This window comes from Colobus angolensis, unplaced genomic scaffold (assembly GCF_000951035.1).
Source record: "Colobus angolensis palliatus isolate OR3802 unplaced genomic scaffold, Cang.pa_1.0 Scaffold209, whole genome shotgun sequence".
In the NCBI taxonomy this organism is placed as follows: domain Eukaryota; kingdom Metazoa; phylum Chordata; class Mammalia; order Primates; family Cercopithecidae; genus Colobus; species Colobus angolensis.
Genome location: NW_012115255.1, coordinates 1,386,467 through 1,398,144, shown reverse-complemented (window position 1 = coordinate 1,398,144; position 11,678 = coordinate 1,386,467). Strand labels below are relative to the sequence as shown.

The following is an 11,678-nucleotide window of genomic DNA, read 5'->3' as shown; positions in this document are numbered from 1 at the left end:
AATTTATCAACCTAAGGATTTAGGGGGATTAAAATAAATAGCATTTAGCATAAAATTAACTAGGTAATAATAATAAAAATTGTTATCTTACAGGTCTTAGAGTTTTAACTATCTTGTACTTCTTAAAATTACAACTTTAAAAGTTTCTTTTTAGAGGGGAACAGCATTTACATCAATTGTGGTCATTTAAAGTGTCTTGGCCTAGGCTGTCCTCAAATTTTCAAAACCAGACCTTGCCTGACCCATTAAAGCGAATGGCTAAGCCTGGCCAGCTGTGTCCGAGGAGGTTTTGTCCTCCCTTAGTTCTTCCTTGGATCCGCAGTGGGTTGATCCTGCCCTTTCCGAAATCCACCAGCATGTTTGCTGGTCAAGTTGTACCCACTGGCTCCTTGATGGAGCTGAATGCAGAGTTTGTTGCAGAAAAATTCAGGAGCTGCAAAGTTAAGAGGCTCAACTGTAGCACAGAGTCAACACTTTGCAAATAAAGCCCCTGGAGCTAAGATTTCCTTTCATGTGTTAGCTGCCTCCAGGATACATAGGGGCAGGTGGGAGCGTCAGCTCTTGTACTTGCAAGACTGGATTCGGCTTTAGCCAAACTCCCGCAGAGTGACCCGAGGAAGCACTGAGGGTCTGAGGAACGACAGGGAGCAGAGATTTACTGAGGAGAGTGTGACCTCCCGTCATAGCACCATTGCTGTTACTTGGGTAAATTAGGTAGAACCTTTCAGTAAGAAAACTTGGTCAAAGCTATTCCAGCAGAGTCTTCCTGTGAAACCATGCTCACTCATCACCACCTTCCGAGTGCAGCCCAGCTTCCTCAGCCCGGCTACTGCAGCCACCCACCCCGCAGCCCTACGACCTCCTCCTGCCATCCCATGGCATCTCAGGTCCTCTGTGGGTACAAGACGGAGCAGGAACCAGTCCCTCTCCCAAGACATACTGGGATAGTGCCACGGGACATGTGTGTGCACATCTGCAGGAGCAGTCAGGGCCAGCCCTGCCAGGGGGTCACGTGGAAGACCCTCACCACGCCCACGGCCGTGGAGGCTGGAGGCAGGTGCTGCTCTGAGAGCCCATGACAAACCCCATCCTCCCTGCCAGGCCGTCATCTGCTGATGACGGATGATGGTTTTACCTGAAGCGTCTGCATTTGTATTTAATATATTCACTTTTCAGGAATAAAGAGGGATGTTCCCATGCATTTTTTTCCAGGGTATTTTACCGACTCCTGTTGTAGCCACCCATTATACAACCCAGCAGAACTGGAAGAAAAGGATGCCGTCGGAGTGAGGCAGGGGGCCCAGAGGCAGCTGCAGGCAGAGCTGGGAATTCCTGGGGAGCAGGTACACGCAGCACCCAGTCACGCCTGTGTCCACACGAGTCCAGGCTGGCAGTGGGCAGAAGCTGAACAAAGTCCAGGCTGGATCTGTGCTGTTGGCCTCATGAAGCACCATGAGGATGAAGGATGGGGCTGTGGATGGGGCTGTGAATGGGTTGTGGATGGGCTGTGGATGGGAACGTGAATGTAGCTGTAGATGGGGCAGTGTGTCTTCGTGTGTCCCAGGCAGGGTTGAGACTGTGCTGGAATCTGTCGGCCACACACCAAAGAGGAAATTCAAGTGTCCACTAGAAAGAATGTCCAGGATCCTGTGAGCATGTGTGTTACCCTCATCCATTCAAGAACATCTTTAAGAGAGGACGGATGTTCTGCTGACAGTGCTGGCCGGTTTCTATGGGATTTTCTGTTGAGGACGTGTGTATGACAGGGTTAGTTCTTTAAATGAAGACACAGGTTTACTGGAACCAAGAAACCAAAGCCAGTTTATCATTCAGACTTGAGTCCACAAAAATTTACTTAGCTAAAATTGAGGTTTTGGAAATTATCAATTACCAAAAGATAGCGTTCATTTTCTTTGAGGAAAACAATGTGTTTATTTTCTCTATTTTTCTGTAAATTGTTTACATGTGTGTTGTTAACACTGCACCAATTTCTGTCAGATTTCTCCAGAGGACATTGCGTTCATGACAATCTATCACCACAAGGCAAAATCAGACAGAATTTGGGGAGAGCATGACATTTGTTACCTTCTGCTTGTGAGGAAAAATGTCACCGTGAACCTGGATCCCAGTGAAACGAAAAGCATCCTCTACCTGTCCCAGGAGGAGCTGTGGGAGCTCCTGGAGAGGGGGGCCAGGGGCGAAGTCAAAGTCACCCCCTGGCTAAGAAGCATTGGCGAGAAGTTTCTGTACCGGTGGTGGCCTCACCTGGATGATGTGACCCAGTTCGTGGAGCTTCACAAAATACACAGAGTATGAGAGGCAGGGAGGTCGAGTCAGCCGTGTGGAACGCTCTCAGTGCAGGAGACACACCATCGAGCCAACGACACACCCAACACGGAGCGAAAGGGGCACGTGATTGCCCATCGTCTATAAGTCACTCGTTGCACCTTTTCATCAACTTTGTCATATCTTCATTTTCCCTTTCCTTTATTTCTATATTTCTTATCTGCCTGGTTGCAGGGAGGAAATTTAACATTTCCCTTTTCCCAGTTTCCATTTTATAAGCACTTGGTCGATGAACAGCAGCTAATCCTGAAAGTCCTGGGGAGAGCTTGAGAGTTCTGAAGCAGGCAGACTGGCATGGCTGGACCGTGAGGCTGCCTCCCCACAGCTGTGTCCAAGCCTCCAAGGTCAGGAGGGGTCTCTGCTTCATCTGTTTCTTCCTAAATCACTTATTTCCAAGTGCAACACAAGGTTGCATTTTTTAAAAACGACACATTCAATCTTGCATCTTAAGCCTTGGCGATGTGCATTTAAGTTCACCTTAATGAATTTATGCTTACAGAAATTACATTCCTAATACAAGCAGTACAGAAGATGTGTATGGTCTCAGCCAAGTGACTCGACGTTTATCCACTTCTGTTCATTTGATGACATTTCAGTAATATGCTTACAAATGAAGACATACTTGCTTTAAAACATACTGTTGCTGTTGAACACAAAGTAACTACATGTTAGGTTTTGGTGTTTAATACGGAGAAAGAATTTCAAAAACCAGACCTGGTAAATGTTTTTTTTTTGACATGGAGTCTTGCTCTGTCACAGAGGCAGGAGTGCAGTGGCACCATCTCGGCTCACTGCAACCTCCGCCTCCTGGGCTCAAGTGATTCTCCTGCCTTAGCCTCCTGAGCAGCTGGGATTACAGACGCCCATCACCACACACGGCTAATTTTTGTATTTTTACTAGAGATGCCAGACTGCTCTCGAACTCCTGACCTCATGGTCTGCCCACCTTGGCCTCCCAAAGTGCTGGGACTACAGGCCTGAGCCACTGTGCCCGGCCCAGACCTGGTAAATTTTGAAAATTGCCACATGTAATCCAGAAGTGTGATCAACTAAAATCCTTTCCTCAGCTATAATGTTGATTGCGACTTGATAACTGATCTGTGGTAGCTCTCGGATCCCTGTGTGTCCTCGCCGCTCCAGGAGCACGCGGACCCCTGGGCGGGTCCCTCCGACCCCACAGCTCTTCATCCCAACGCTGTCTGGCAGGTGCTTCTGAGATGGTATTGGGGGCGTTTCTGTGTTTTACTGAACATTATACTTCAGGGACAGGCCACAGAAATAGGAGAATGCCCATATTTAATTGCCTGATGCCTCCAGCAATACTTTACTCCCCCAAAAGTACTTTTGCTTTAAAACAAAATAGAAATGTCATTATGTTTTTTGCCTTTTTTTTTTTTTTTTTTTGAGACGGCGTCTTGCTCTGTCACCCAGGCTGGAGTGCAGTGGCCGGATCTCAGCTCACTGCAAGCTCCGCCTCCCAGGTTCCCGCCATTCTCCTGCCTCAGCCTCCTGAGTAGCTGGGACTACAGGCGCCGCCACCTCGCCCGGCTAGTTTTTTGTAGTTTTTAGTAGAGACGGGGTTTCACCGTGTTAGCCAGGATGGTCTCGATCTCCTGACCTCGTGATGTGCCCGGCCTGTTTTTTGTCTTTTTATTTGGTCAAATCAATAGTGACTATAACTGAACCAAAACATGGCTAAGTAAATCAAAACTACTTTCTTCTGGAAGTTTATTTTGGATAAAAGAATTGAAGACAGATTACAATGAGACACTGTACAGTAAGAGTAGAAAATAATTTAGGGGGGTATTTTAAGCACAGGATCCCGACACATTCATAAACGTGTTTGCTCCCAAACTCTTACAAAAGAAAATAAGGTTTTTCTCCATCAAAAACAACCCAGTTACACCAGTAAATCTTACCAGTTCTGAAAATCTGAAGTGACTGATACTCCATTAAATGTAGAAACATTGTCTACTCAAAATATTTGTAATATTATGCAGTGACAGAAATTTCCCACATCTATACAGGGTTAACCATAGTTTTCAGCAAAGCAACAAGTGCTTTACTTATTTTGTCTTTTTCAGTAGAACTCCAATTTCATGAAACCACACTGGGCCAAGCCAGGAAGTAAACAGCAACAGTCTAGCCAAGCCACAATCAAACGGATACTATCTCCTGTCCTTTTTGCCAGCTTTCCTCTTCCCAGAGAGCAAGTGCTTAGGCTTCATATCGAACACGTGTCTGTCTGCCTCCCCTTTCTTCCCCAACCGATTCATCTTCTTCTGGGCATTCTTCATCATAGTCTTGGCTTTCTTCACCATCTAAAAGGAGGAGAAAAAATGAAGTATGTTCATGACTTAAAACCAATTTACCATTCTGAATTTGAACTACTGGGTAACAATCCGTTTCAATGGCTCAAGTCTGTTCAGTGAAGAGACCCTGTAACATCTCTTTTCTCTTAAGCCCAGCACAGTATCTGCAGGAACTCAGTGAATATTTTTGTATAAAGACTGGATGGAAATCATACCTAGGACAAGCTTTACACCCAGGACTAGCTACATTTTCGACCTAGAAGGTCAGAACACATCTGTTTTAACTCCCTCTTACACAAGCTAAGGCCTCGGGCCCGTGAACCTGTTTTGCTCAGGTGTGATTGACAAGTGGTAATGCCAATATTAACAGCCAGGTTTCAAGATGGCAACGGCACAGAGGAGTGAAGCTCAGGCTTCCTATGAAGGAGACTGCAGTTTACACACAGACTTTCTCCTGCATCTCCATTGCCACAATGTTGAAACTAAAGGTTGTTGTGTTTAATAAAAGGCCATTTCACCAAGAGAGACTGTGTACATCTAAAGTGTCTTTGCCAAAAGACATCACAAATAAACTAAATGTGACTCAAGCTCTCCACCTGGGGGAACAATCCTGCAAGCTAAGGATGAGCAGGACCACCTGCCAATCGACCCAGGCATTCCCTCTGGCTGTTCCTCCCACGGGGGGCTTGCTGGGACTCGAGGCCTCCTGGTGCTCAGCAGTGGCCACTTCCTGGCCGTCTTCAGACAGCGGGGCCTGAGCCCAGACTGCCGGTGCTGTCAGACCATGCTCTGGCCACCCTCCGCAAAAGGAAAGTGCCACGGAGGGGTCCGTCCAGGGCAGCTGTCCAGGGGTGTCCACTTGTACCCTGGCCCATGCTCTCCTCTAAAGGATGCCGCAAAACAAGGGCGGGCAGTGCACAACCCCTGCCATAGCTCCTGCAAATGGCAACTGCTGGTGTTTGCCCTGAACCCTGTGCAATAAACAACAGAGGCTGTCATTTTATTACATTACACAACACAGAGACCGACCTTGACATCCCTAAGACCAGAAACGTCACGTGGGGTTCGAGAGCAGCTCCGACTCCGGGCCACAGAGGACGGGGGAGCCGAGTCTGCCCGCTTTCTTTTCCTGGTGACGCTCCGGGATCTTCTTGCCTGGACTGCGTAGTGGGCCTGCAAAGCAGGGAAAGCAATGCTCAGCTCTCAGGACCCCAGCCCGCTCCTGGGCTCAGCGCTCAGGACCCTGGCCCCACTCCCGGGCTCAGCAACAGGCATGAGGTCACTCCAGCAAGAGGGGAGGAGAGGAGTGTTTGAACCATTACCACATGGGCTAAAGATCTTCAAAATACATATTTTCATATTAGTGACACCATTTCAAGTTCATATTAGTAACAATTTCACATAAGTTGTTGGTCAAATATTCTTATTCACTTAACAGAAGCTGCTTTATGTAAGAAAGCTGATTTTAACTCCACTTACAGAAACTTAGAACTCTCATTTAAAAGTGATTATTAGAGTATAGCATCACAATTTATATTTCAGACATAAATAATGCTCTCTCCCTCATCGTCCCGTTTTGGGGGTTACTGATATGAACACAAAGGGACAACCATCAGACAGAAGCTGCAGACTGCACATCTAGAGGACAGGGTCTGCAGCCACACCCCGGGCCCGTCACGGCGCAGCCTGGTGCTTTTGTGGACACACCCTGGGTACGCACAGAACTGCCTCCTGCTGGCTGTGGAGCTTTTTCTTTGAGATAGTCTTGCTCTGTGGCCCAGGCTGGAGTGCAGCCTCAACCCACCACTTCAACCCAGACCCAGGGCCAGGGAATCCTCAACCCAGCCCCAGGGCCAGAAAATCTCAAAACATGAAAACTGGAAGCTCTCATTTCTTTTTGCTGTAATTTCCCACGGCTTTCCAAAACCCTGGTTTGTTTTCTTCCTTTCTTTCTTTTTCCTTCCTTCTCTTCTCTTTTTCTGAGATGGAGTCTCACTCTGTCACCCAGGCTGGAATACAGTGGCGTGATCTCGGCTCACTGAAACCTCTGCTTTCCAGGTTCAAGCAATTCTCCTGCCTCAGCCTCCTGAGTAGCTAATTTTTTGTACTTTTTTTCAGTACAGACTGGGTTTCACCATGTTGGCTAGGCTGGTCTCGAACCCCTGACCTCATGATCTTCCAGCGTGCCTTGGCCTCCCAAAGTGCCTGGATTACAGGCGTGAGCCACCGCATCGGGCCGGTTTTCTTTATTAAAAAGGTGTATCCAGCCACATAAACACATGAACCGCCCCCACACTCACGTCGTCTTTATCGTCCATGTCAACACCAAGACTGCGCATCTCCTTCTCCAAAACTGTCCTCTGAACCTGAGAAGGAAAAAAGGAAACATTTGCTTTAAATTAGTTTGATGAAATGCTGAAAAAAACTTCAAGACAATATATATGTATATATATTTTGCAACAATTATACTTATTTTAGAAGTTGCAATTTTTACTGGGCCTCGCTTTCATGTTTTTGGATAGCTCAATTAAATCCCACAGAAACTAACATTTACGGAGCAATTGCCGTGGGAAGCATCAGGTATCCTCTACGTCTGTCTGCTCTTCACCACCACACGGGGGAGAGTGACCGTCCCCATCGGAGGTGAGACACTAAAGCTGAGGTTAGCGAGGCGGCCTAAGACAAGGCAGTGCGCCAACCTCTCTCCTCTCAGAGATGGCTGAGCCCCACCCGGAGAAGTAAAAAAAAAGTCCCAGTCTGCCATAACCAGTCACTTGCCACCATATGAAAAGTGTGTGTTCAAACAGGAAGACCCACGGAGAGGCGTCCTGAATGTCAAGTGACTTCTCCGGTGGCATGGTCACCGCCCTGCACGTGGGCTTTCCCTCCCCCATCCCACCCGGCCACAGAGCCAATACACTGCCTTTTGTAGACTGGGTCAGGTTTCTGTAAATTGCTAAAGAGTCCACATTTAATGCAGAAATTAAACAACAAGAAAACCAGTCGGGCGTGGTGGCTCACGCCTGTAATCTCAGCACTTTGGGAGGCCAAGACAGGCATGGTTTCACCATGTTGGCCAGCCTGGCCAACATGGTGAAACCTATCTCTACTAACAATACAAAAGTCAGCCGGGTGTAGTGGCGGGCGCCTGTAATCCCAGCTACTCAGAAGGTTGAGGCAGGAGAATTGCTTGAACCTGGGAGGTGGAGGCTGCAGTGAGCAGAGATTGCGCCATTACACTCCAGCCTGGGCGACAGAGCAAGACTCCATCTCCACCCCCGCAAAACAGAGAGAGAGAAAAGAACAGGAAAATGTTAACTGATAGCCTTAAACGTCTGTGAATCTTAAGTTACAGTTTTAATCTGTACAACTGCAAAATGACTGGATCTAGAATAGCGCCAAACTCGAAGCGGAACGTCACCAAGAAAGGACACAGTAAAGAATATGAAAGATCAGGACGTGAGCAATCTTGCAAATCCGTAAACCAATAAAACAAGAATGTGCAATCTTATGGCCATAAATGGGTGGAAAGTTGCTACTTAGCAATGATCACACAGGAATCCAATCTGCAAACACTAGATCACACCTCTTTGGAAAGACACAAACTTGCCTTCTTAGCAGTTCGCGGCATCCTGGGTCCCTGTGTATTCTTTTCTTTGGACTCCAGAATTTTCAACTTCTTCTTCTCTCTGATCTGATTTGCCAGCTGTCGGATTTCCAGCATCTCCTCATCTTCACTCTCAGATTCACTGTCATACTCTCCAGCAGCTGTTCTCAGCTCTTCTTCTTTTTCTAATTCTTCCAGTTTCTTTAAAAATAGAGTTGTAATTAAGCAAAATTAACAGTGCGAAAACCCCTAAGTCAGTGAGTGTGGCAGTGTGCATACATGAGCTGTGTTTCCCCGCCTCGAAAGGCAGAGCGATTGCCCTGGTCCGGTCCCACCTGGGCCCTGCCTACGTGCCATTTACCTCACAGGGGGGGTTCTGTGAAGAAAATGGAGACCACGTGAACGCCAGCTGCCAGCAAGTCAGTAACCGCTGTGCACGGTTTCCCTTTTTTAAAACAATTAAATTCCAAGGCTAAAAATGTGCAGAGACTGCTTCCTTCACTTCCAATGCTCCCAGCAGACACACAAAAGGAACTCAGTCCTGAGAAACTGAATTTGTGCCACATCCCATGTATCCGTTCTAATGTCACCCCAAATACAACCTCACTGGACACAAATAAGACAAAAATGAAAACTGAAATACATGCATGTTTATCACACCCTAATGAAGCAACCCAGTCAGGAGCCCCACAGGCAGATGTGCCTGCGTGAGACTCTGGCCAGGAGTGCGGAGGGTGAGGCTGGAGGGCCAGAACTCGTGGAAGCGGATAGCACGGGCACAGCTGTGTGGGAAGAGGGGAGTCTCAAGGCTTCTCATGGCCGGCAGCGCGGACGGCCAAGGGGATGAGGCTGGGAAGGCAGGCGGCCACTGCAGGGACAGTGAGGGCATGGGCTGGACGGGGGCCCCACCACTGGCGAGAGCAGATGCCCTGAGGCCACTCCTCCAGCACCAATGAAATTGAGATGCTGCCCCCAGAATCTCCTATCCCAGAATCTGCTGTGGAGGCACAGGGAGCACAGAGACCACGAGACTGAAAATGTGAACTCAATTATGGAGGGTCTGTGGGAACCAAGGAGTGGAAACGTGGGACATGCAGAGGGCAAGTATTATATAAAGCATGTTTCACGCAGCTCAACTGAGAAGGCAGGATAACAACTAATGGAGGACACGGTTTAAGTACATTTTCGTTTTTTAAAAAGATGAGTAAAACTTGTGGACATTTATATGCTAAGAAAAAGCATGTAGGGAGGGGACTGAGGCAGGAAAAAGATGTGACAGAGGAGAGCTCCCAAGGAAGAGGGCCCAGCAGAGCCGAGCCCATCCCGGGCCTGGCACCCTTCCCGTCTCGGGGGGAAGAGGTGCAGGGGGCAGAGTCAGGATGGAGGGGACAGGCCCAGCTGAGCAGAAGCTGTGCTGCTATCTTCCAGCAGTAATATTATGACAAAAAGGAAAACAATCCACAATTTAAAAAGTGACACAAACCTTCATGATGGCTGGATCAATATAATCAGCTATATTATGGCCTTCCCAGATTTCTGGTATCTTATCATGTTTTTCAGACGAATTCATTAAATCCCAGTACTCTAAAGTTAAAAAAAGGGTGGTTACATTTACAGCAGTTTTTAATATCTTCAAGTACTACATGCATAAAATGAGTTGTGACTGACGGCAAGTCAGTGACTCCACTGCAGAAGAGAGCACAACATGCAATTCCACGTGCAGCAGCACCAACAGCATCAGCCTCACTCAACACCCACACGCGGAGAAAGCTACAAAAACCACCCCACCGTCCCCAAACAACAGGAAACAACAGAAGAACTCCCACTGAGTGCTATCAGTATGCAACATTTTTTTTTTTTGAGACAGAGTCTCACTCTGTCATCCAGGCTGGAGGGCAGTGGTGCAACTTCTGCTGGCTACAGCCTCGACCTCCCAGGGTCAAGTGATCCTCCCATCTCAGCCTCCCGTGTAGCTGGGACTACAGGCACATGTCACCACACTCGGCTAATCTTTGTATTTTTTGTAGAGACAGGGTTCTGCCATGTTGCCTAGGTTGGTCTCAAACTCCTGGGCACAAGCAATCCAGTGTTGTGATTACAAGCGTGAGCCACCACACCTGGCCCTCAGGATGCAACTTTTAATCTTGAAATTGACAAATAGGCTGAAACACTATTACTCATTAAAGTCTTTCCCCCCTTTTCTGAAATACTTCACGTTCAACTGGCATTTTATAATAATGATCACACTCTGGCCCTTACTCTGAAGATCCAAAATATAATCATCTCCCATTTCCAGCTCAAGATCTCGTTCCTGCAATGGAAAGAGAAATTATCATCAGCTTCATTTTGCCTTTCAGATCCAGAAATGCTCTGTCCCTCGTCACTTGAAACAATCTTTTCTCCAGTCCTCTCAGTATCAGTGGGGTTCACCTTCCATTTCTGGTAGGAAGGCTGTTTCTGGCCGTCTGTGGACTGTCTATCCTACTCATGCATTTTATTCATGGCCATCTTCCCTCAACTCAAAGAGCTCCACGAGAGGGGCTTCTGCAAAGGGACTCACTGCTGTGTCCACAGCCTGATGGGGCCGGTGCCTGGGCACCCGCGGCTCCTGTTCGATGCCCCAGGCCCCTGCAACACACACACACAGCCTGCCTCCCCCAGTGAGAACACCAGGCAAGAGCTCCGGCAGCGTACCCTCTTCTTCTTGGGCTCCTCAATTTCCATCCTCTTCCTGCGAGCCACCACTCCGTCAGGGATGAAAGGGGGCCTCTCCTGAGAATATACCATAAAAAATATTTATGTGAAATGCCTGCTGAATGAGAAACTTACAAAACCGAAAAAGCAGAAACAAATTCCCTATGTGTAAGGGGTACAGAAAACCACACCCAGACCAATTAAAACCAACAGATTATTTTAGGGGAAAGGAGAGGGTTTCAGGGTCACTTGGCGCAGAGACCAGGAGGACTCCACACAGTGATTCCAAAGTTTATCCAGGAAAAACAGAAATCACGATCATCGTGAAAAATCACGGAAGAAGAAAGTGGTAAGAAATAACACTGGATCAACAAATGAAAGAAATTTAGACATAAACTCAAGTGCATATAAGAATTCAATGGAAAGATAAAATTTCCAATACTAAGGTCAGAAATGCCGACCACTTGGAACGGAGCGCAACCTCCACCCTCACAACAGAACTAACTCAAGACATGGTGAAGACTATCCAAAAAAGCTAATTTTTAATGCAAGTATAAAAGATAAATTTTTTTTTTTTTTTGGACACAGAGTTTCACTCTTGTCTCCCAGGCTGTAGTGCGATGGAGTGATCTCGGCTCACTGCAACCTCCGCCTCCCAGGTTCAAGCAATTCTCCCGCCTCAGCCTCCTGAGTAGCTAGAATTACAGGTGCACGCCTGA

The 11,678-nt window shown here is 47.4% G+C and overlaps 2 protein-coding genes across 2 annotated transcripts in view; one reads left to right on the top strand and one right to left on the bottom strand.

Annotated features, from left to right (window-relative positions):
* Positions 1–2,764, top strand: part of LOC105512032 (isopentenyl-diphosphate delta-isomerase 2-like) — a 22,566-nt gene extending 19,802 nt beyond the window's left edge. The window contains exon 5 of the mRNA XM_011942287.1: positions 1,999–2,764. Within this exon, the coding sequence (XP_011797677.1) occupies positions 1,999–2,316 (318 nt within the window). The 3' untranslated portion in view covers positions 2,317–2,764. The remainder of the gene's footprint in view (positions 1–1,998) is intronic.
* A 1,293-nt stretch (positions 2,765–4,057) lies between these two features.
* Positions 4,058–11,678, bottom strand: part of GTPBP4 (GTP binding protein 4) — a 35,032-nt gene continuing 27,411 nt past the window's right edge. Inside the window, exons 11-17 of the mRNA XM_011942286.1 lie at positions 10,960–11,037; positions 10,525–10,576; positions 9,749–9,849; positions 8,269–8,466; positions 6,959–7,024; positions 5,688–5,831; positions 4,058–4,667 (exon numbers count right to left, since the gene is read on the bottom strand). Coding sequence (XP_011797676.1) covers positions 4,515–4,667; positions 5,688–5,831; positions 6,959–7,024; positions 8,269–8,466; positions 9,749–9,849; positions 10,525–10,576; positions 10,960–11,037 — 792 coding nt within the window. The 3' untranslated portion in view covers positions 4,058–4,514. The remainder of the gene's footprint in view (positions 4,668–5,687; positions 5,832–6,958; positions 7,025–8,268; positions 8,467–9,748; positions 9,850–10,524; positions 10,577–10,959; positions 11,038–11,678) is intronic.